General features: G+C 39.8%; 2 protein-coding genes across 2 annotated transcripts in view; one reads left to right on the forward strand and one right to left on the reverse strand.

Moving 5' to 3' along the window:
* Positions 1-1,026, forward strand: part of LOC124595549 (juvenile hormone esterase-like) — a 124,907-nt gene extending 123,881 nt beyond the window's left edge. The window contains exon 10 of the mRNA XM_047134329.1: positions 699-1,026. Coding sequence (XP_046990285.1) covers positions 699-879 — 181 coding nt within the window. The 3' untranslated portion in view covers positions 880-1,026. The remainder of the gene's footprint in view (positions 1-698) is intronic.
* Positions 1,027-3,039: 2,013 nt separating this feature from the next.
* Positions 3,040-26,208, reverse strand: part of LOC124593718 (general transcription and DNA repair factor IIH helicase subunit XPD) — a 48,732-nt gene continuing 25,563 nt past the window's right edge. The window contains exons 9-15 of the mRNA XM_047132030.1: positions 21,923-22,111; positions 21,665-21,836; positions 13,669-13,947; positions 5,658-5,834; positions 4,661-4,771; positions 4,476-4,574; positions 3,040-3,479 (exon numbers count right to left, since the gene is read on the reverse strand). Of these exons, the coding sequence (XP_046987986.1) occupies positions 3,342-3,479; positions 4,476-4,574; positions 4,661-4,771; positions 5,658-5,834; positions 13,669-13,947; positions 21,665-21,836; positions 21,923-22,111 (1,165 nt within the window). The 3' untranslated portion in view covers positions 3,040-3,341. The remainder of the gene's footprint in view (positions 3,480-4,475; positions 4,575-4,660; positions 4,772-5,657; positions 5,835-13,668; positions 13,948-21,664; positions 21,837-21,922; positions 22,112-26,208) is intronic.

The raw sequence follows: 26,208 nt of genomic DNA on the forward strand, positions 1-26,208 counted from the left end.
TGCTTACCTTACAACTGTTATCAAAAACCATAATCCTTGAAATTTACACCATTGCAGTAGAAAGTCCCTGTTTGTATATAAATAATGGAAGAAGCAAAGGCAACAACTCTCATTTAGTTGAAACACTGAGGGGTTGATAGGCACTAATAATGTTGCCAAGCTTTTGGGTGACATCATTCTTCAGAGCTAACTATTGCAGCATGCATGTGCATACTAAATGTTTGAAACATTCAGAGAATTGACTGTAATACGCAAATATTAGCTGTCCGATTCCACGATTGCTACATTATCCAGGCTAGCAATCTTGTACTGGCCGTGCAGATCAACCACACTCAAAGTACGTAGTGAGTTGTTACCTTTATTCCTTCCATTATTAAAATTAAAATTTTTAATTTAGTAGTTGGGCGGAGAAAAATCACCAATATTACAATCTAAGAAGCAGCTAGCTATGAACATTATGCAAAAGGAAACTCCATCAGGATTTTGGACAGACTGCAATCACTGAAACTGACAGCTAATATTAGCCTATTGTGATCTGCTGTCTGAATGAAAGGGTCATTTTCAAATGTCTGATGATGCCTGTCTTCAGTCTAATCTATTTACTGTATACACATTAATTTCAACAGTGTATGGCAGAGCAACATCCTATCTGAAACTAAAGTGAAAATTAAAAATTCAACTAAACTTTCATGTTTCAGCAATCCAACGTCAGAGAAGGATGACACAGTAAATGTGGATTGGAAACCACTTACAGCATCACAGAAACAATATATGGAAATAGGCTCACAACTCACAATGAAGAAGGGTTTATACTACTATGATCGCGTGTCTGAATGGAGCAAACTTTTTCCACTGCCCTGTGTTAGTGCTCACAAATGATATCCTTGGTCTATTTTGAATTAATTGTGATTAAAAAGTATTTAACACACTGAAGCATATTTTACAAATACACTAAAAATATTTTACTTGCTGCTGTCTGGCTTTTGACAATGTATTTAAGTTAAACGAATAAAAAATCGGTTTAAACAGCTTCTTTTTATTAACTGTGTAAACTTTAATGTTTATTGTGATCTAAATTTCATGTGATTTTTTTGGTGTGAATTTATTGCTATTCCCACTTAGTATTACCATATTAACTCGAATCTAAGCCGCACTTTTTTTCCGGTTTTTGTAATTAAAAAAACTGCCTGCGGCTTAGAATCGAATGCAAAGTAAGCAGAAGTTCTGAAAAATGTTGGTAGGTACCACTACAGCTAACTTCTGCTGTCGAATATATGTAGCGCTACACAAGCATGCTTTGCAGGCACAAAGATAAATACTGGCGCCAAAACCTCTGCGTCAGTAAATAAATTAAAAGAGAAGTTAGAAGAATGTAAACATTATACCATGTATTCTTTCATGTTTGCTGCTATCTCATTTAAATTCTGTCTGCCTAATAAACTACGAAACTAGAGTGAGACAACAGCAAATGTGGAAGAATATACATATCATGTCATGTTTATATTCGTATAATTCTTATGCTGAATAGTGATACAGTCAGAAATGAAGCATGGCAACTGACTAGATTTTTAAATCTAAGATGACTCTAATTTCTGAGCAGAATGTAATGTACTAAAGAGGCGTCTGCAAAGATTTTCAAAAACGGAGAAAAATTTTCGCTAAACTCTCGTTCAGAACACCTTCTATCATATGCAGTCTATTATTTGGTTCTTGTTGGTCATTATCAAAGAAAGCAGCAGTGTAAGTAATAACAAATAGCAGTCTCTTGCCATTGTTTCGCTTATGACACAATTCCTCCCCCTCTTTTTTTTTATTGTAAGCCGCAGTAGTGCGCACAAAAGCAAGCCATGCCGCAAGCGGCGACAGGTCGTAAACACTCATTATCAGAATGCGACAAACAATGCATGACACAGTAGAATAATGCATTTTCATCTTAGAGTGACTTAACACCTACAACAAAGAGAATGACACTTGTAAGATCAAAGCAAAATAAGCAATCGATTCAAACCAGACTAAGCACGTGAAAAAGGAAGGGTACCCGTATAAATACGGACGGAGCACCTGACACATAGCAATGAATAGTTGCGTGGAGATAGCAGCAATTGCTTGTACATGATTACTTACTAATATTATAACTTCACAGTGTAAATTGCCCTGAAGATGACCCCATCACGGGTTGAAACCGGTTGGCGACAAAATAAATAATGTGATTGTGACTGTCATTTTGGTTAATTGACATAGGAATGGCTACTTGGTAAAGCTTAACCGTTAAGCTTACGACTCGGGCCAAACTACTGTAGCTGTATCTTCATTCATTCGGCCTCAATTGTGTCTCATGTTAGGGTGGTCTAAAACTTTTCTCTCTCCTTGAATTTTGAGTCTCAAATTTCAGGTGCGGCTTAGATTCAGGAATTTTTTTTTTTCCTTGATTTCGAGTCTCATTTTTCAGGTGTGGCTTAGATTCGAGTAAATACGGTACCTCCCCCAATTTTTCATTATGGAAACTGTTTACACATGGAATCCACATTGCTGGTAATTTTTCTGAGACTGGCGTAGAATTATCATACATTCTTTCGCACTATCATGAAAGTGTTTGTATACTTTAATTTGCTGTTACCTTACAAGATAGTATTGTATGACAATGCAATTAAAGTAAATTATCAACCTATAGGAATCACTGAAAATATTGTGCTACAGTAACTCATATCAGGCAACATGTATTACAGAAGTTTCATGTTTTAATACTTATATGCACGTGTATTTCCTATATTGCTGCTTGGACTAAACCATAATTGCCAATCATGACACAATGCCATTGTTTACAAACACACTAACTTTACCAAATTCCAGAAAAAAGTTTATTAATGTGGCACAGAGAAATGTGTAGCAAACCCTTAGAAGATATAAGACAGAAATTTTCCAGAATACACATGTTACAACAGCTCACTACAGAAGATACTACTGAGTGATCTGGAATTAAAACCAGTGTTGGTGCACATTCCAGCGATGAGGATAATTAAGTATAAAAAGAAAAGCAAGGAGGCTATACACACATTTATTACAAACATTCAAAGTAAAATGAGAACATGTAATTACATTACAATGTACACATATAAAAAATACTATGATTTGTACTGAAGATGATGCATTTACACAACATGGACTGGGAAACAATACAAAAATAAAAGCAATAAATACTTCACCAGTGTTATTCATGGAAATTTAATATTGAGCAAAACACACACACACACACACACACACACACACACACACTGATGTGATTTTCAAATGGTTTTCCTCAGTCAGTGGCTATCTGATAACCAGACTGGTCACACTGTGTACTAGTTTTGTTCAGCAGCTGCTTGCTGATTCCTCCGCATCTCTTCATTCTGAAGTTGTTCAAGTGTCAACAGTGAAACTCCCAGCTGGTCCTCACGGCTAAATGGTTGTGCCATTTGTCTCAGCCATCGTTTAGCAATCTGGGAGAAAGTAAAGCGACACATTCACAATCAGAACTTTGGAAGCTCTTGTAATATTTATAATACTGGGCATACACTATAGCCAACAATATTTGTAGTTCTTCATACACAAATTTCTCATTGGGCATTCTTTTAAAGGGATACACTTGACTAACATGTCTGCACAGTGGCGCATGTGGATAAAGTTGAAGCTATGGCAATCAACAAATTGAATAACTACTCAAACTAGAAAAGTTTGCAAAGTACGATGATACACAGAACATAAGATTGGGAAGTGAATGGTGGATCAGACTGACAGAAGAGGAAAATAAAAGGCAAAAGAAACAAAACTAAAATGCACAGTTGAAGGAATGCCACTCAGCACAGAATGTGTGGCAGCAGGGACAAGAATAATGGCATGAACAGTAGTTAATTGCAAAAGAATGAACAACACCTAGTGTACTGTTTTGCTGCAGTGGTTTGTTGCTTTTGCAACTAGCATTGTAATTTCATAGAAAATCATTGGCACTCTTGTGAGAAGGATATTCAGAATGCTAGTTCAGCAAGGCACATTTGAGAGCTTCTGTGGAGTTTGGAGAGCAGAAGAGAGGTAGTGACAGGCTGAACCTTTACACTTCCTACAAGTTATGCCTGCAACTCTCATTCAGAATGTGCGTTGTTCACAAGACAAAGTCTTGTTTTAAATACTGGTCTAGCAGACTGATGTAATCTTAAAGTGCATTTGAAAGCCCCTTTTAATTATTTAAAAATATTATAATTGAAATGTTGAGAGCCTATTAACCAAAACACGACGTATTTACCATGTAATGTCACCTGCATAACTGGTCTAAATGATAAATGTTATCTGTATGTTAATTCTAAAACAGGATTCTTGAACTAAATTCAAATTAGTGCTCTTCAAAGAGTACACACACACACACACACACACACACACACACACACACACACACACACACACACACACAAAACCATTTTATAAAAATCTTTTTGAATTACCTGGATAGCTTCTTCTGTTGAAAGATTACATAATGAATCTTTGAGATGTTCTTGTATCCACTTTGGTAATTTGCTGCGCTTATCCTGGCGTGAGAATCTCTTAAAGATACAAAATCATCACTGAATACTTTTTTTGTAAAGTAATAAACTGAGATTATCAACACGAAATACACAAAGTCACTTACCTTGTCAGCAAATACCATTATACCATAGTCAGTTTTACCACGCAGTGCACGACCCACGCACTGGGCTGCATGTCGCATTGCATCAAAAGTGAGGAAGTCATTCTCCCTTATCTGTGAAAATGTGTTTTTGTAGATTACAATTCATAAGTAATAATGGAAGCATCCAGAAAATGAGGTAGCTTGAAATTTGAGCAAAATATAATGGATAAATGAAGGAAACTGCTGAAGAACTTTAACATGAACTGTGTGAGTTTGGATTCTGTAACTTAAAACTGTCTGGAAATGTGTGCACATTTATCTGTCTTTAAACAAATAACTACCAACTGGAGAGAATTCAGCTATGCACAGAGTGAAATGTAACATTGAAGGAGCTAAGATGGTAGAAGCAAAACATGAGGTTTTTACATTGACAACTTGTATCATAAAAGAAGAGATGATAAATTTGTACATAGGAATGTTTTCTGCCAAAGTAAAAACTAAAAATATTTCATTTGAAGACAGCAACATTAAGACTAAGTAAACACAGAAAATATACAAGACTGCACACTTAAAAGCACTACAATCTATTTGTGCTGTGACAAATGCCATAAAAGTAGTGAACACATAATGAGGTAAGAAGTGGGGTGATGGACAGTTATGAGAAAAAGTGTGGCACGTAATGTTTCACTGGAAAGTAGCTTCATTGTGCTGATTTGGTCTGTCAGATGCAGTTCAAAGTGCTCACTGACATTTAAACTGATTTTCATCTGCTTGCCACTGCAGTGATCACTATAGGGTGCCATACAACACATGATATACTACACAGACAAGCGAGGTGGGTACATTTCCATGTACAACAATTTCCTGAGACAGTCTCAGTGGTAGAAAAAGTGTTCTCAAGTGGAGTACAGCACATGCAGCACTTTCACTTATCAAGAGAGAAAGGTTGGAGAATTTGATACAAAATGCATTGTCATTACAGTTTCAAATAAAAATCTTATTCACTGTGGATACATACCTGGAACTGGTCTCTTAGGTACTCCAATCGAGCCTTCAGGATGCGTGATTGTGTATACACATATGGTATTCCGAACATGAGCACAGCTCTGCCTAAATGGTGATCGAAGTCGACACCTTCTGACACTTTGCCTCGTGCGACAGAAAGAAGTACTGCACCACGCCCACTCTCACATGCCTGTAAGGGATTTTAAAAAATCTACAGATTTCACACCTCTTTCATTAAGTCATAGGTCATGTACTAATGTCTTAGTCACAGAATACTGACAATGAAAGGAAAAATTTCTATATAATCCTGGTGCACAGTTTAATTATGGTGTACATTCCAAAGACAAGAAGTTCCACTAAGATGGCTCTACCCTCCTGGATCACAAAATTTCATCACATACTCTTACCTAATACAATGAACCCCATTTTTACACTTTTCAAGGGACTTCAAAAAATGGTGTAAAATGTGGGAAAATGTAAAATGTAGGAAATAACATTTTAAGCTGTAAAGGTTACGTATAGGATACCCCCTTGCCTTTATGAATGATATCTGTACATTAGAGGCATCAAAAGACTTGTCAGGGACTTGTTTATTATCTAATGAAGGTTTATTATTTAACAAAAACCGCTAACGTAACTGGAACTGATAACTGTCTGGGAAGTAGGAATGTTTGACTCAATTTCCTATGTCATAATCAATGTTTTTGAAAGCCTGCAGCTGTCATTCATTTAAATGATGAAATACTGCACTAGTTACGTATTTTTCATGCTTAAAATGACACTTTTTGAGAATTTTTCCTGTTGTCAAGTGCAAATATGTAAATAAGTACTTTGCATGGTGTTTGAATATGTGTTATTCTGCGTCTCTTGCACTGTAGCTGTCTTTTTGAGGTTATCAGATACTGTGCCTCATCAGTTATGTACAAAACCACACACACACACACACACACACACACACACACACACACACACACACACACACATATTGTTTGTTTGTGTAACATCACAAAAGATACATGCGAAAATACTGCATTTGAGTACCAGAGTAATTTTCGAAAGACGTTTTGCTCAGCATGAATAAAATACCCAAACGGTTGAACAACACAAAGTGAATGACGGTGTCAACTAGTGCTCCAAGTGGCCAAACGCCGAAACATGCTAAGTATGGTTCGACGAAGGTGTCACGATGATCATAACAATCACAAAAATGTGTTTGCGCATTAGAGACAGTTAGGAAATGGTTGTGATTGGTCTAATATCTTCATTCAAATGAACCTAGTTACTCACATCAGCCACCACGCCAATTAGAGCTTGACAGCAGCGGGAGATACGGCATGAATTGTTCCAATTTTTACACATTTACTGGTTCAAATCCTCTGAGTAGAGTGCCCTGGTGTCAAGGAACTTAACCATGTAATATTTGTAAACACTACTGGATGGACAACATTATGCCAGCATCATTTGTTTCTCCACAAACATTTTTTCATAATGTGTAAATCGCGGGAAAATTATAAATATGTTCACGCAAAATCAGGTGCAAATTAACATTGTGGGCACATAAAATTTGATGGGACCGATAAAAAACGGTGGGAAAATGTTAATTCCGTGAAGGTAGACGGGGTTATACTGTATATTATTGTCATGTTAACACAAAATATTGCAGGGAAAGACAGAATCAGGTCCGTTGATAATGCATACTAACCCATATGGAGAAAGATAAATATTTCTTAGCTAGGACATACGTGAAGGCATCAGTGTGTAACTTCCATATTAACAGAGAGCGCCACAGAGAGCAAAAGCAGACCCATACACTGCCTGAGAAATGGTTTGTGGATCTTGATACATACTGTATTTAAAAATTTAATTAGATGCAGTTAATGATGATAAAAGCCTCAATGTACTAGAGCACCACCAAACATATCAGTTAGTGGAGTGAATCGGCTTTATCTTTCTAATAAGAAGGTGAACTGCCACATTTGTCATTTGTGGTAAGATGTGTCCTAAGAACACTTTTCACTGGCATTAGAACAGTGGTGGTGAACAAAGTTTCTGAACTTGACAACACCCTCACTTTTTACCCTCAGACTATTTTCTCTGTGGGTTATGTTGTAAACTAAATTTGCCAATTTCCTGTCACGGTCAAATCACATTCCTGATGAAGAGGTGATGCGTCAAGTGTGGATAGAGTTTACATAACGTAGCATGTCTCCAAAAATGTGCATACTAAAGTGGACTGCAGATGAAGAAGAAACAAAAAGAGTTAATGCATCACATAAACCACAAATTATATTTCAACAACTTGTTTCATTGCAAATTGTTCTGAACTATCTAGCTAAAAGTAATACACCAAATGATCAGAATAGGTTCAAGAAGATTTTGTATACCAGATTACTTAATTTCAAATGTGTCAAAAGGAAAAAAAAAAAAAAAAAAAAAAAAAAAATTGTGAATTGGCCAGAATTTATAAAAACACAGCAAAATTTCCTCATATAATACTTCTAAAAGTAGGAAGACTATAGCTATGCTAAAGGTTATCATATTCATGTTAAAAATAATAAAGCTGCTGGTGATAATGGCTCACTGCCCATTAAACTAAAGAAAAATCAATATATCTAGTTAGGAAAGTTCTGGCAAAATGTAAATACTCTAGCAATAAAGGAGACCACTCATTGAATAGCAGATGCATTGAGTCATCAACAGGCATGCATAAAAGAGAAAGAAAACTTTTGGGAGAAATCCTTTGTCAAGCTACAGCACAAAACACAAACACATATAGATGGGGTGGGGGAGGGGGAGGGGGAGGGGGAGGGGGAGAGGGAGAGGGAGAGGGAGAGAGAGGGAGGGAGAGAGAGAGAGAGAGAGAGAGAGAGAGAGAGAGAGAGAGAGAGAGAGAGAGAGAGAGAGGCAGGAGACAGGAAAGGGATTTTTTTTTTTTTTTTTTTTTTTTGGAGGGAGGGAGGGGGGGAGGGAGGGGGGGGGCAGTAGGCAGCCAGTGGCTTGGAGGGAAGCAGCAGGTTTGGTAGTTAGGAATACGGGATAGGAGGGGTGGCAGGTGTGTGGGCTAGGCACATGATCAGTGGTGGCTTCTTCAAAATTTTACCAATGTGTTACAATGTGGTGTTCAATAGCCTTTTGATTTATAAGGACAGTAATCTTAACTAGATTCATGTATTAATTTTACATGTATAAACTGACCTGTTAAAATATTTTTAAATTTTGTAATCACTTGTTAAACATTGCAAAGAATAGAAGTAAATGAAGAATAAATCACAGTAGTAGCGGGAACTGAACCCATGCTGACTAACTGCCAGTCGGTGTGATTCACCATTGTGCTACTGAGGCATTATGTAAACTGCAGCCCAAAAATCCCTCTTACTCTATGCGTAAATCCTTAGAGAAGGTTTTACTTTTTGTAACACCCACTCAGACAAAATACACTAGAAACCTGAAAGGGTCATCTATCAGCTTCTGCTCACATAATCTGAGCCAAATCGATGAGCTTTGTCCCACACCTTCCTGTTGTTAGATTTACATTTGGAGTAGATCCACCTAACTCTTTAACTCTTACTTTCTCCTTCAAAGATCTACTGGAAATCAGATCATCTACAGGAAACACTTTAATACTAAATTTCTACAAATACTTGGTTTATTTACCTTTGAGTTAACAGTGTAGTAGTTGTAACTAAATTGAATATGTTACTTTTGTGTACATAAATTGAAATGTTTACATATATTTAAATTTTACAATTAATTATTCAATATTGTGATAGGCAGGGAAAAATAGTAGCAGTGTGAATCAAACCTGAGTCAGTGGATTTCCATTCAGGTAGCATGACTACTTGGCCATGGCACCATTAAGTCAACAGCTCCTCAAGAGTCTCTCATACTCTACACTTGCACAATATGACAATATTTACACACACTGTGATGAGGCATGCTGGGATATTTTTACTTCCCCTCTTGCTTTACATCTGCCTGCTTAAATTAATTTTTTCGATTTTAACTGGTTACCATTAACATAATATGTGAGTATAATCTGCATTTTCATAAAAGAGAAAGGTTGGCCCTCAGTTTTAAAGAATATAACACCAGATCCAATTTTGTGCTTAGTTTTAAGTATGTAGTTGATTTTCTGATTTATTTTGACTATTTCTAGTTACTGTCTTTCACTATACGGCGAAATCAGTAATTGTTTTCTAACTTAAATTCTATTGTTGACACATAAATAAATATAAATTCTGTAACAATTATGAACATTTGGAAGACGAAATGCTAGTAATCTTAAAGTATTTATTTGGCTCTATTCGAAAACATGTTAGCAAAGCCTGCCCTTGATTAATCCCAAAGTAATTAACAGTTTTGTCAAAAGTATTGTTTGTGTAACCACATTTGTTAATTTCACGATTTAAACAAATAATTCGGCCTAACTCTTGTAGCAGAAGAAACTGTTAAAAAGATGGAATTTTTTAATGTATTCAGTTAATCTAATGAGTTAAATTTTAATTGTAATGTCTGTAAATTAAACTTCAAACAATGTGCAGTTTCAGCGCCTATTATTGAGAGGATATATAAGGGCCCGATTTTTGGTCCCGAGAGTCAGCCCACAGCTGAGTTTCAGATCAACTTAACAGAGAAATAAGCGTTACACCAACAGGCTGTGTGTTAAAGCAATGACAGTGTCTGTTCCATACATATCTGATTATTACAAAAGAACTGTGAATTATGTAGTTATGTTTTTACTGCTCATAGATGTTCAAAAGTAAAATATTGTAGCAGTATGTGGATGTTCACCTGCAAACTATTAATGAGGCTTATGAGAAGTTAGAACACTAGTGCACTGGCCATATATAACTGTGTATTATTGGGGGTTGTGAACAGTGAAAGTAAAGAACTGTAAAATGCAAGTGTGCACCTGTCAGCTACATCATTCACAGTAGAGATCCCCTAGTTTTTCAGCCACTACATCAACACCAACGAAGAAATAAAGCAGGGAATGTCATCACAACACTTTCAAAGAAGAATAATGACTTGGTGCTGTGAGCGATGATGATGTCACATCACAGCACGCACAGTCACTAACAGATAACCACATCCCTTCTCTGACTTTGTCATAGCACAGCTGATGATCATTACAGCACTTGATACTGGTTTCTAGTTATTGTGGAGAGAACATTACAAAACATGCTTACATCTTTTTATTTGCAAACTAGCACACATTCAAAGAGAAATGGCGTAATTGTACTGTAGCACATTAAGACTTGATAACCGGACACCAATGTACATGATACACGAATACTGGAGCTGGTGGGTTCCAGCACACAATGAAGATGATGTGGATTGGGAGGGGGGGTAACAGGACAGAGAAAAGGGGAACTGCTGGGTAAAGAATGTGGGGTTGGTGAGTTAATGTAGACTGAAGCCACGAGTATCACACAAGCGAAAGATGTGTTGCAAGGATAACTCCCATTTACACAGTTCAGAGTAGAAGGTGGTGGAGGGAAGGATACAGACGGCTCAGATTGTGAAGCAGTCACTGAACTCTAGCATGGTGTGCTCAACTGCATATTGAGCAGCAAAACTGGTACTTTTTATATGATATTAATGTTATGATAAATCCCATTAGACAGAAAGCAACAGAAGAGTTGGTAAATTATATTTTCAAACGAATTACTAAGTGGTTCTCTGAAAACAGACTCTCCATAAAAATTGGAAAAAAAGACCTCACTACATTCACTTCTGTACAACAAACAGTCATATCAGTACATGAGCAGGAGTCAGTAAGTACGGTACAATGTTCCAAATTTTTGTGTTTACATATTGATGAAAACTTTAACTGGAAGAAGTATATTACTTAGCTTCTCAAACAATTAATTTCAGCTACTTTTGCTCTTTGAATAATTGCTGATCTTGGAAACAAATGTATCAACCATCTGATATATTTTGCTTATTTCCACTCAGTAACGTCATACAGAATAATTTTCTGGGTAACTCATCACTGAGAGAGAATATATTGATTGCATAAAAGCGACCAGTAGGAACAATATGAGATGTTCAACTACAGACATCATGCAGGTACCTCTTCAAGAATGTAGGCATTTAAATGCCCTGCCACAATACATACATTCAGTAATGAAATTCGTCATAAATAATCCATCACAATTCGAGATGAACAGTTATGTACGTACCTACAACATGAGAGGGAAGCAGAGAGAAGTGCTACATGCAGCTACAAAAATTTTTGATCATTTTTCTAACTAACACTAAATGTTTGACAGTGAAGCAAGTTTGACATCCAACTTAAAATCATTTATCTTGGACAAATACTTCTATTCCATTGACAAATTTATACTTAAAAACTGGTAGCCAGTATTTGATAAAAGAATATATGAACACAGAATCAGTGGAACACGAAACTAACAAACTGCTGTGCCACTGGGTGGCCAACTTTGTTCTTGTACACAGTTTGGCAGTGGCCACTCATGGTATTTTGACAGCTGGTAGTTGTAATACTGACGTAAAAAGCTGTGAAGTGATTGCAGCAGACTTGGTTCATGACATGGCTGTTTTCACAGGTAGCTCTATGTCTTATGGGATACGATGAGCCTGGACTGCAGTACAAAGTGCGGTGGGTGGGGGTGGGGTGGGCTTGTCTTGCATCTGGGCCTTCCACAGGGATGTGATACTTGTGGCAAGAGACTGGTAGTGGCATAGGGATGGACCAAAATGTTATGTTAGTTGGGTGTGTGTGTGATAGAACACCACTTCAGCTTGGGTAAGATGTCCCCCTGTCATGTATCTTCGTGCCAGGAAATGAGGGACATCCTGCTCAAGATTCTACTCAGCCCTCCTAAAGTGATATTACATCAACCAGTCAACCTAACCAACATCCTGGTCCATCCCTATGTCACTCCCAATCCCAATTCATCACCACAAGGATCATATATCTGTGAAAGACCCTGGTGTAATACCTGTCCAACCCACAAACCCAGCACTTCCTACTCCAGTCCTGTCACAGACTTATCCTAGCCCATTACAGACAGGGCCACCTGAGAAAGCATCCATGTCGTATACCAACTCTACTGAAATCACTTCACTTCACAGATTTTTATGTTGGTATGACAACTACCAGCTGTCCTCCCGAATAAATGGCCACTGCCAAACTGTGGCCAAGAACAAAGTCGACCACCCAGTGGCACAAATGTAGCTGAGCACAACACAATTTAGTTCAATGGCTGCTCCACAAGCAAGGCCATCTGGATTCTTACCTCCATCACTAACTATTCTGAGCTATGCCAAAGGGAGTTATTCTTGCAACACATCCTTTGCTCATGCAGCCATCCTGGCTTCAATCTCTTTAACCCGCTGTCCCCACATTCTCTACCCAACAATTTCCCCTTTCTCTGTCCTGTCAGCCCCTCCCAATCCATGTCACCTTCCTCATGCACTGCTGTCCACTGGCTCCGCAACCCGTGCCTAGCCTATGCACTTGCCACCCCCACTATGCCGCATTCCTAACCAACAAACCTGCTGCTAGTTACCCACCTCCAACCCCCCCTCCTGTCTCCCACTTCTCCCTCCCCTATTCATTCCACCAAACGCAACACAACCCCAAGCCTCCCCACCCCACCCTAGTCCATACACCAAAATGCAATCCTGTTACTGTGTGACCCATTGACACAATGTGGGAGACTTTATTTCGAAAGCTAATAAGTTTTCTTTCTCATTTGTATGCACCTGTCGGAGATTCAACGCTTCGATGAGTGGTCTCCTTTACACCTAAAGTAAATATATAAAAACAAAAGTCAATAAATTGGATACCTAAAGAAATACAGCACACTACTCGTACAAAATAAGAGTCTACCCTTCAGATATGCACCAGCATAGCTGCATTTTCGAAAGAAAAAATGTCACTTCTTGGAAAAAAATAAATAACAGTAAAAACTGAGTTACACACAGAACACTAGGACAAATAGGGACATTAATATTAGCAGCAAATATGCATACAGGTATACTAATTTACAAACCTTAATGTAGTTCAGAAGTGCTAAGCTTGTTTCTGCAGCATCCTGTGTCTCTATAAACAGCAGCTTATGTCTCTGAATGTTATCTACAACTCCTTGATCATACCAGCTAGCTACGACTGATTCGAGGTACAGGTAAGATGTGAAGAAACAGACTACTCCATCAGGGACATTGGATGCAACTTCCACCAGAAGTTGACCATAGTTACGAACTACTGCAACATCTTCACGTGTCTCAAATCGTGATGAGATTGCTACCTGGTCATTGCCTTTTGACACTATCTGAAAAAATAAAATATATTCTCTGTAGCAGCATATTTTTTGAGTAACATTTTTTTTACATCATACTTTGGTTTTTGAAAGAGAAACTGAAAGACTAACACTGAATGAAAGTTCTATAAAGAAAAGAATCTCTAAAATGAACAACAGGGACCAACAGGAGATGACAGAAAGAGCACTTTCACTATTTCTGCAAAAACTACGGTCTCCTCCAGTAACTTATGCTGGCCCCATGTGTTCAAGGATACTATAGTTTTTACAACAAAATTTCTTAATGATATGTCCTCTTCAAAACACACACACACACACACACACACACACACACACACACACACACACACACGGCCACAGTCTCTGGCTGCTGGGGCTAGACACTGTCCTCAGCAGCCAGAGACTGTGGTCATGGATGTGTGTGAGTTGCACAAGAGAATGAGAATGAGAATGAGAGAGAGAGAGAGAGAGAGAGAGAGAGAGAGAGAGAGAGAGAGAGACAGAAAGTATTTTAATGACTCAGCATCTCTTCTATATGGTGAGTAGCAATCTATCCCTTTCATATGTCTTTCATTATTCCGTCACAGATTTTCCATTGTTTGACCAGGTAAATTGCAAGTCAAAAACTGAAAAGAAAGTGACTGATTTTTTGGAAGTGTTACTTTCTGTTGTATGCAAACACAGTTACGGCAGGCTTTCACGAAATGCCAGCTTCACCGTGTAGAGGGCAAAATTCATTTTCTGATTTTAGAATGAAACAAGAACATAAATTACTGGTGACCTCTGGCAGCTGATAAAAAAAAAAGAGAGCTACTGAAAATTAGAAAGTGTGTGACAAAGCATCCAAGGAGGATCATGTTAAGGTATTCAGTATGCAACACAAAGGTGCATGGTTTTTAATAACTGTAGAAACTCCAAGTTGGAATGTCAACAGGATAGATTGCTCCTCACTGTAACAATGATGTTTTGAGTTTCAGACAGCCACAACAAAAACACTGTTATACATTATAGCTTTTGGCCAAAGCCTTCTTCAATAAAGAAGACACACACACACACACACACACACACACACACACACACACACAAGCAAAGACACCTCACGCACACACAACTGCAATCACCCGCAGCTCTGATCGTTGGTGGTAGTGGTCATGTGTGTGCGAGGTGTGCTTGCTTGTGTGAAAGTGTGTGTGTGTGTTTTCTTTGCTGAAGAAGGATTTGGCCAGAAGCTATAGTGTGTCACAGTGTTTTTGTTGTGCCTGTCTGAAACTCTCTGGGTCATCGTTATGGTGAGTAGCAATCTATCCTATTCCTAATACTGTTTTTAATAACTTTATACATTTTAAGAAATCTGTACAACACAAAGCTGTACTGAAGACCATTGTGTTGATAAAATATAAAATGTCTGGCAATACATATGAGGTGAAAGTAAATAGCTTTAGCTTATTCGTCAAAAAAAGGATTAGGTTGTTAAATACAAGATGGGGCAGAATGGACTCTCTTGTTTCAATCAATCACTGAAGAGTGTGCAGGTGCAGTAGTCCAAAGGGAGTAGTGGTGGTAGGTGGGGGAAACAACAACATTTTCAGTAGTCACCATGCCATGCTATGGTGAACATCAGAGCTTTGTCATAGAAACATTCTTTAAAAACAATGATAGCATGGTGACGACACACAGGGCTTTCCATAAGCGGTTTGCCTTGAATTGTCACGACAGGGTTTCTGATTCTACAACCATTAAGAAATGGATTACTAGTGTTAGGGTGATAGGATGTGCACTTCTTAGAAAACCAGCTAACCGACCTAAAAAAGTGGGGACACCTGAAAACATCTTGGCAGTGAGAGCGTCCATTGAACAGTCTTGGCCGCACTCCGTGCTGAAACATGCTGTTACTCTTGGAATATTGTCCAGAACAGTAAGGCAAATATTAAACTCTAACCTTCACTTTCACCCCTACATGTTGATGGTTATTAAAGAACTTAGTCCAGAAAACTGGGTGAAATATACAGATGCTTGCAATGCAGTCTTAGCCTCTGTGCAATCTAACCCTATTTTGTGGTCTAGCGATGAAGTGCATTGTCACCTATCCAAATAAAGAGCAAAATTTTCATTACTGGGAAACTGAAAACCCTCGTGAACTTCACCAAAGACCTCGGCACAACCCCAAAGTGACAGTTTGGTACGCTGTGTCCTCCACGGGCTTTATTGGGCCTTACTTTTTTGGATCTTGAGGTGCAACTGTTACGTGAACTCTGTGCGTCATTGTGAGTTGCTGGAGAAATTTTTACTCTGCAAAATGGATGAGTATGGTGAGGACTATGGCACAGAAGTGTTTTTGGTTTCAACAGGATGATGCCATGGCTCGTACTGCCCATCATTCATGCCAAATTCTGAAATTCTGCAAGAACGGTGTCCCAGTCATCTGATCTCCTTACAAGGGGATGTTTCATGGCCTCCTTGCTTCCCAGATTTGGGCCCCTGAGAGTTTTTTCTTTGGGGATACCTCAAAGCAGAGGCTTACAAAGCTTGATCAAGGATCATGGAAGATGGCATAACACAAGATATGCTGAGAAGAGTTTTCAAAAAATTTTTTGAACGACTCAGTATGTCAGGGTGTATACGCGGACACAGAAAAAAAATTCCCGGATTTTTCCCGGATCTCCTGGATAAAAATTCATTTTCTCCAGGGTGAAAATACACTTCTTCCGTGTTAAATGACAGTATACTTTCCCTCGGAGCTGTAAAACGTATCCTTTGAATGGATATGGTTTTATACAGCAGCGTAGAACTTCCCGGGACTCAGGGCGAAAAAACACGTTTTGGAAAGATCTTTGATGTGCAGCAACATGTACGCTGGATATTTTCGTATTACGAAAGTATAAATTCGAATTCCATCAACAGGAAAATTTAATGGTTTAAATTAATAGACACGGCGTTATTACAAGAAAAGAAAAGCTTTGGCATATAATATTTGTCTCAAAGATTAATAAGCCACAAGAGAAGCTAAGCTTTCACATGTAATGTTGATTTGTTTAGCGCATGTTACACTTTAAGATGTACCACACAAATACGCTAGTAAAATTTTTAATACCGATAAAAATCTCTGATCTCCTGGGCTAGAAATTTTTCTAAATGGTTCGTCATCAGAGAGTTGATTTTTAAAAGGGAGCAAACGCTCTATGATTTAGGAAATCCATCGTACATTCTCGCACATAGTTCGTCTTGCGTAAAATGAAATTTACTTTGAAAATAACATTTCTCGAACTACAATTCGCAATACTTTCCCGCGACTTGTTAGAAATAGATTCATTTCAGCAGTTGCCAGACAGTGCCAGATAGAGGCGTCACCGCGCTTGCGCAGCTATAGTGATGTAGGAAGACCGTGTGTTCGTACGTGTAAAACATTAAAAGATCTTACATCTTGTCATAAAAGAAACAAGACATCAGAAGATACTCTAAGAGGGTCGAAATTTCGTGAACCATACTAAAATGGATAGTTTGCCTTACAGTGTACATTCGTATGTCCAAATTCCCAATGACGTAGGTCTCGACCTGATATGAAACTTTTCAGTGTAGTTTTCGGGACGTAAATTTTCTTCGAGTACCAGTACTGTATTATCTCATGTTTGATTCTTTGTTATGACATAATGCCACATGTGCTAGAAGATGAAAACGTGCACTTGAAACGCAGCGAACAGTTGAAACTAGACGATAATGTGGAATTAAACACTTCGTTTAAAATAAATTCACTGCCTCAGCAGGAAACCCTAATAAAAGGCAAATTTCTTTAGCAAACCGACAAAAATAACTATTGTTCTGCAAGGCGATTAATGCTTGACTTTCATAAAGGTGGAAACAAAATAAAATCTGAAACTAGTAACATATTTTAGTCTTCCATAATTATGTGATTATATTTTAATTCACTTGACAGTTCCCAGCCACAGAAATCCGTCTTGTTTTCATTTGACGTGAGAGCAGAAAACGAAGAGGAAACAAAAATCATGTGGAGACTACCCCTCCCCCTCCCCCCTATAGCTCAGACTACTCTGCTCAGCAGAACGCTGAGGGGGGGGGGAATCTTTTCGAAAATAAGTTCGTTTTGTAGCGCACATCTTTTTGAAGAGTCTGATACATAAAACATATATCTTCGAGGAAATGTAAGACACGTTATTTGGTCTTAAGTGTGCAGTGCAGTGCCATGCCTCTTCAAACAACATTCTTATAGTGCACGTCACTGTATTTCACTCTGTGGAACTCAAACGTGTATATTTTGTAATGGATGCCATCAAACTATATCGGGACAGTGGAAATTAAAATGTCCTGCAGTGCCTATCCTGCACCCAGTCGGCTGGTTTGACATTCTGCCCAACCCCTCGCAATTAATACTGTATAGGATTATTTGTTACCAGGAGAACAAGAACTCTTCAGAAAATGTGGACTCTTTATTGCCTATTAACTAATAACTTGCTCTTGTGTGTAACACAAAATTAAATATAGGATACCTAAAGCCAGTAAAGACAAGAGACAGTGCACATTTCTTCAATCCTTAGGTTCTAGCAATTTTTCTCTCTAATCTTGCAACAGCTTTACATGGCGTCCTTTCCTTTCTGCAAAAGAACTATTACCTTATCAAAGTTCGTCAAACGTTTTGCTACGTGAAAAATGAAAATGTCGCTGTCTGATACTGAAAAAGCTGTTAATACAATTAGTACCCAAGACTGGTGTGGTTTCTCGATCAGATTATGTCTATTTTGTCACTGTGTGCCGGATAAAACAAAATAGGCCTTTCTAATATTGCAGCAATTGTAACACACACCAAATAAGCGACACTGTTTTGGCAATAATGATCATTTTTATAATAAGACAAAATAATTAATGAAGTACCAATACGAATTACCTATTTGGCCTACTACAATCAAAAAGCTTTACATTAGGAAATAGTTTCACATTTCATTCATGCTCCCCAGTTTCTCATGCACGAGACTGAAAAGTAGAACGAAATTTTTGCATAAATTTGGAATCGTCATATACTTCCATAATTTGTGTGATGCCCCTGTTTCTTCTCCTTCCTCGTTCTAACAGTCACTTATCATCACTAATTCTGTAACTATTTCTACCACTGCCAAAACTCATTCTCTGGTTAACTTTACTACCCCTGCCACAACCACTGATTGAGGTATCCAGCGATTGTTCTCCAGTTAGGCGTTATTACGAGTTCTTACAATGTGTTTCCCGCACTACTTCCAGAATGGAGCTTAAGCGGCTGCTAGCAGTGGACTACAACTGGCCCTGTCTAGTGTAGCGATCTGGCCAAAAATTTTCTGTCAAAATTTCACTTTCTTGGATACACTGAGAAGATAGTACGTAATCTGTCTGACCTGTTAGTCGTTTATTTTCACTCTGGTAGTCTGAATATATGGATTTCGCTAGTAATTGTAACAACGCTGAACATTCGCAAACCAAATCAACCACATAAACAAGCAGCACTTGGCATTCACCGGTTCGGCTTTATTCCGCTCAGCTCGTGTAGCCCCGTCCCGTTTTGTCTGCAGGAAAGTTTGTTTCTAAATGTGACGACGATTCCCCTGGCAGAGGCATCACGTACAATCAATATGCACACATTCAAAAATCAACCTGTAATTCATTCAGAAATCAACTTAGAATGTGTTCAAAAACCAGCAGGGGTGCGTTTCAAAATCATATGAATAATTGATACATCGACGTACGCTGGATGGTATGTGCTTTGTGAAACAAGATTTTTTTCCTCAAGAATATGAATTTGCCCCCCCCCCCCCCCCCCCCCCAGAAATTGCCACCAGGTTCAAATACCATGGTTTGCCCCCCCCCCCCCCCTTCCCCTTGATCCGGGCCTGCTGCACACGCTTGAATCTGGCAGCCTGGGCTCGCCAGTAAAATTTTTCCGGGTACCATGTGGCTGGTTGCTGCTACTGCTACTTACACAGCCAACAGCCACATTTCTGCAGCCAGAAGTGGGAAAAGGTGCTAAAAAGCCTTTGACACATTCTGCTGTTGGCAGACACTTGTACGAGAACTTTGTTATTTTATATGGCGCATTTCCTTTGCAATTGAAGTTTTATTTTCGTTTTTTTCTCTCATTCATGTTTTAATGCTGCAGTATTATTCTGCAGTAGCGGGATATAGTAATATCCTTTAGTTAGAGTATCGGTTCTTACCAGTAAAAATTACAAAAAATTAACTTAAAAGTTAAACAACGAAAAATTCCCGGAATTCTAAAAAATTCCTGGGTTTTTCCCGGTGGCACTGAATGCAGTGTTCTTTTCCAACTCACCCATCAAATCAGGAAGTCCATTCTGCCCCACTTTGTATAAGAAAGGCATCCATGAAGTTGTTAGGCAATGCTGCTGTGTGGGCACAGCTGTTGGCTTATCCATATTACTACTATTCAGGGTTGAAGGCAGCATCATTGAAAGATCACTGGTTGTGTACTTAAGCTAGTAATAGCAGTTTGAGCAGCAGGTTCCAGCGGCAGACATGAGGATCTAAACTACTTCCATAAAATGCTTTGCAACGGAAGTCATCCCATATATGATACAGGAATTTCTCCCCACTTATTCCAAATGTGAGCTGTGCTTATAAGGCTGTTGAATGTAATTAGTTTGCTTTCTGTTGCAGCCAACTGTGTGCAGAAGGATGAGCTGGTACATCTGAACATTGCTGTTCAATGCATATAATTTTAATCAGAACAGAAGGTAAAATGTTTCATAAAGTAAGCCTGACCATGCATAAAAATTAAAAGATATTAGATGACAGGATGGCAGAGGGAATGTTTTATTATCTGTTAACTGCATTTGTGATTTGATAATGCTTCCGTCAAAGTGAAAAGATAGTGCTCAGTCAGTGTGTACTGGAAAAGGAGGCACTAGAGACAACATAACCTTGAAACAAACACAATTCATCAATTGTATTGTTTTTATTTCTGTATTGAAAGTCTGAAATGTACTTGGATATAGAAGTGTTGAAGTTCCTATTCCATTTACTTGGAATATTTTCATTTACCCTTTGATACACGATTTACTTATTACCGTTATATTTTTAATCACATCAAATACCTTTCCCTTTCCCACCTTCTTTCCTTACTTCTCAGTGAAAGAATAATTCCTAAATCTTGATATTCATAATTCTTCCACTTTTTTGTTAATTACTCCTAGGTGTGCCAGACTTAAGATGGCATGCCAACAACTGGTATCTTTTTTACCTAATGTATTTCAAACAATCTGTCTGTTATCATTTTTGGTTTAATTTGCTGGCCAAGTGGATGTCAGACTACAAACCCAAACATTTGATGTTCAATCCACACACAGTGCTAGAATTTTCTTCTGTCATTTGCCACCTCTGGCAATGATTTGAATCTTGTGGGCAGTCAGGTGCCCCACAGCCTAGAGTCAGCATTAAACAGCAATTCCCCCTTTAAATGACTGACTTAAGTTCACTTGTGGGAGGTAGGCTACAGAGACTCATGCCTAATAAAGGACTATAGCATTCCAATCAACATGCAGGTTGAGCACAGATACACTTTTTATTCTATAAATATTTTTTGACAAATAACTGAAGTGACCACTGAAATACAGAGTAAGCAGTTATACTGTCCTTACCTGACAAGTTAGTGTCATATACCTATATGACATGATGATGATACATGGAAACATTACACCAGTGCATTTTTATGGTGTACAAACTAATTACTCACCATTGGCAGAAGACAAGGCCTCGCTAATGTCATAGTAAATGAACTCATGATAACAGGGTGAAAATCCAGTATCTTCGGATACATGTCCAGAGGAGATAGTGTACCCGAAGTAATTACCACAGACTGAAAGCGGTCAAATACTGGCTTAACAGCAATTGATGAATCCAGGCAACTACAAGAAAATAAGTTTCATGGTTTGAGTCTACATAATATAAAATGTAAATAAAAAACAATTTTAAGGAAATTTGTTATACCAACCTGAAATGAAGTATGGGATTTGATACTGTTGGAGTTTTATCATCAAATGGCTCCACAATAATAGTAAAGCCTTTCGTGTATGTTGCTACAAGTGTTGCTAAATGGGTAATAAGAACCAGTGGGGAAAAGTCTGTCAGATCAGATATCTCCAGAGTCTTTAACAATGAAGTCAGACGTTCATGGCAAAACCTGAACCAAAACAACAGAGAAACACATCACTATTAACAAAATTACTTGCGGTAGTCATACAGAAAGTAAAATATATTGTGCTTGGAAAAAAAAAGTCTCTCCATCACAATGCAGCCATTTTACTTTGCGCAGCACTTATGCAATTTATGCTTGTCTATGGAATGGAATGATGTGGTGTAGTGTGGTGTGGTGTAGTGTAGGTAGCAGTAGTGGTAGGATTTAATGACCACAACATCATGGTCAATTGTGCCCATACACAGAGATGAATAGAGTTAAAAACAGTAACAATTAAAATTTTCCACTAAAATAAATATAAAACACACAAACACTCAAATACATATGCTAATGATAAAATGTGTACTAAGTTATTGACGCCTGTAATAAAATAAGGGACTAGAGAAAAACTAAAATATCTCAGAAAAAATGTGAATGGCGCTGACCACAAATCAAAAATGGACAGGGTAGCCATTCTGAAACCCAATTAAATCTTGAACCTAACTGCTCAACAAAATATACAAAATTATAAAACATCTCAAACACACACCTTGTCCTAAACTATAACAGAAGCCTTGTTAATCTACAAGCCAGAATATGAAATCCACTCCATTAAAATGTGTGTACTGATACAGGTACACCACAGGTACTACAAATGAGTGTGTCCTCCTGTGGAGTAGCTGGAAATACCAGAGGAGGACAACTCCTGTATCAAGTCCAGTCTCTCTGACCGGAAGGAGGAAAGTCATCACTGAACCACTGCTTTCAACATCCAGAAGATCCTCCACACCTCTAGTATTGGCTCTGAGCACTATGGGACTCAACTGCCGTAGTCATCAGTCCCCTAGAACTTAGAACTACTTAAACCTACCTAACCTAAGGACATCACACACATCCATGCCCGAGGCAGGATTCGAACCTGCGACTGTAGCAGCAGTGCGGCTCTGGACTGGAGCGCCTAGAACTGCACGGCCACCGCGGCCGGCTCCTCTAGTATTGACACACCTTATTATCGTATACATCAGATCACACTAATCATACTTTTCTCTAGCACTATCCCTCCTCCTAGTATTCTTTGTAAATAAGTAGAAAAATCAATCCTGTAGAAAGAAATTCCCAGAAATAATGCCATCTGATGCCATCCGTTTGTCTGGTTGGTTAGTTGGTTTGTGGGAGGGAAGGGGCCGGACTGCTACGGTCATTGATCCCTTTTTCCAAAACTTAAAAACACCCACACAGAATAAAAGCGAACAAGGAAAAGATGACAGACGACACAGGACAAGAGAAACTTAGACAAAGACCAGACAAAACGAATTAAAATCACACAGAGTGTGATGGTGGTCGGTCGACCATAGAGAAAAAAAGGAAAAGCCAACCACAGAGAAACATATTAAAAACTCAATCTAAAACTGTAGGCCAAAAGCCAGACTCAACACTAAATAAATATAAACACTTAGAGCAAATGATAAAAGCCCCCTGCCCAAATAAAACGCAAAACTAAGCCTGCCATAGCAGAGTCATCAGTTAAAAGGGCAGGGAGCGTATCAGGCAGCGCAAACGTCTGCATGAGCACAGTTAAAACTGGACAGGGCAACAAAATGTGGACCACTGTCAAAGCCGACCCGCAGCGACATAGAGGTAGGTCCGCATGGCACAGTAAATGGCTGTGTGTCAAGTGGGTGTGGCCAATGTGGAGCCGACAAAGGACTACTGAGTCCCGGCAAGTGGCTCGCATGGACGACCGCCACACATCCGCCATCGCCTTATTAGGATGGAGTTTGTTTGGTGTGGTCAGGTTGCGCCATTCAGTGTCCCATAGTTCGAAAATTTTGCAGCGTAACATTGCCCGCAAATCAGCCACCGGGAGGCCAATGTCCAGAGATGGTTTACTGGTGGCCTCTTTCACCAGGCAGTCTACATGTTCATTGCCGGGTATCCCAACATGGCCTGGAGTCCACACAAATACCACAGAGCGGCCGCAACGGGCAAGAGCATGGAGGGACTCCTGCACAGCCATCACCAGATGAGAGTGAGGGAAACACTGGTCGGTAGCTCGTAAACTGCTCAGGGAGTCGCTACAGGTAATGAAGGGCTCACCTGAGCAGGAGCGGATATACTCTAGGGCACGAAAGATGGCGACCAGCTCACCAGTAAAAAACACTGCAGCCAGCCGGCAAGGATCATTGTTCGTAATGGTCCCCTAGAGTTAGAGCATAATCGACACGACCAGCAACCATCGAACTGTCAGTGTAAAACATGCCAGAGCCCTGATACGTGGCAAGGATGGATAAAAAGTGGCAGCGGAAGGCCTCCGGAGGGACTGAGTCCTTCGGGCCCAGTGCCAATTCGAGCCGAAGGCAAGGTCGAGGCACACACCACGGGGGTGTATGCAGAGGGGCCCGGAAAGGAGGCGGAAGAGGGAAAACCCTAAGCCCGGAGATAAGCTCTCTTACGTGGACCACGGTTGTACAACCTGGGAGATGGACAACCGACTGTGGGAACAGATGACGATAGTTAGTATGCTCAGGCAAGCTACAAACATGCGTAGCACAAGCGGCCAGTAAATGTTGGCGCCATAACCGCAGTGGAGGGACACCTGCCTCCACAAGTATGCTGTCCACAGGGCTGGTCCGGAAAGCACCAGTCACTAGATGGATCCTGCTGTGAAGGTTTGTGTCCAGCACCCGCAATGCAGATGGGGATGCAGAACCATAAGCCAGGCTCCCATAATCAAGACGGGACTGGATTAACACCTGGTAGAGCCGTAAGAGGGTAGATCGGTCAACACCCCAGCTGGTGTGGCTCAAGCATTGCAGAGCATTAAGATGCCGCCAACACATCTGTTTAAGCTACCGAATATGTGGGAGCCAAGTCAACCGGGCATCAAAAACCACACCCAAAAAACAATGTGTCTCCACCACAGCAAGACGTTTGCCGGAAAGATAAAGCTGCGGCTCACGGTGAACTGTTCGTCGCCAGCAGAAATGCATAATGCAGGTCTTGGCAGTCGAAAACTGGAAGCCATGCACTACAGCCCAAGACTGACGTTCAGCAGCTGCAATGCCAATGCAGGTATAGTAGAGGCAGAAGTTGTTAGCATACAAGGACGCTGAGACAGACGTTCCCACTGCCGCAGCGAGCCCGTTAATTGCAATTAAAAACAGGCAGACACTTAAAACAGATCCCTGTGGCACTCCGTTCTCCTGAACTCGGGGGGAACTATGGGAGGCCGCGACTTGCACGCGGAAGGTTTGATGCGACAGAAAATTTCAGATGAAAATCGGCAGTGGACCCAGAAGACCCCCAACCGTGAAGCGTAGAGGGGATGTGATGGCGCCATGTCGTATCATACGCCTTCCGCATTGTCGAAAAAGACAGTGAGGAGGTGCTAATGGCGGGCAAAGGGCCGTACGGATGGCTGACTCCAGGCTCACCAGATTGTCGGCGTCAGAGCGGCCTTTATGGAACCCACCCTGAGACAGAGCTAGAAGGCCCCGAGACTCGAGTACCCAACTCAACCGCCGGCTCACCATGCATTCGAGCAACTTACAAAGAATGTTGGTGAGGCTAATGGGGCAGTAGCTGTCCACCTCCAATGGGTTCTTGCCAGGTTTCAAGACATAACAATACTTTCCCGCCATTGCGATGGAAACTCACCCTCGACCCAGATGCGGTTGTAAAGGTCGAGGAGGAGTCGCTGGCAGTCGTCGCTGGCAGTCCACTGAGAGGTGTTTCAGCACCTGACAATGGATGCGATTTGGCCCAGGAGCTGTATCAGGGCAAGCGGCTAGGGCACTGTGGAGTTCCCCACTCAGTGAATGGGACATTGTAGGATTCATGATGGCGCGTGTGAAATGAAAGGCTCCGACGTTCCAACCGCTCTTTAATGGAGCGGAAAGCCAGTGGGTAATTCACAGATGCGGAACTGAGAGCAAAATGGTCTGCCACGTGGTTGGCAATTATGTCGGAGTCAGTACAAATTGCCCCATACAGTGACAGCGCAAGGACGCTGAAAGGGGTCCAATAGCCATAGAGGCGTCTAATCTTTGCCCAGACCTGCGATGGAGAAACATGGAGGCCAATAGTGGAAACATACCGTACCC

This window comes from Schistocerca americana, chromosome 2, assembly GCF_021461395.2.
Source record: "Schistocerca americana isolate TAMUIC-IGC-003095 chromosome 2, iqSchAmer2.1, whole genome shotgun sequence".
Classification (NCBI taxonomy): domain Eukaryota; kingdom Metazoa; phylum Arthropoda; class Insecta; order Orthoptera; family Acrididae; genus Schistocerca; species Schistocerca americana.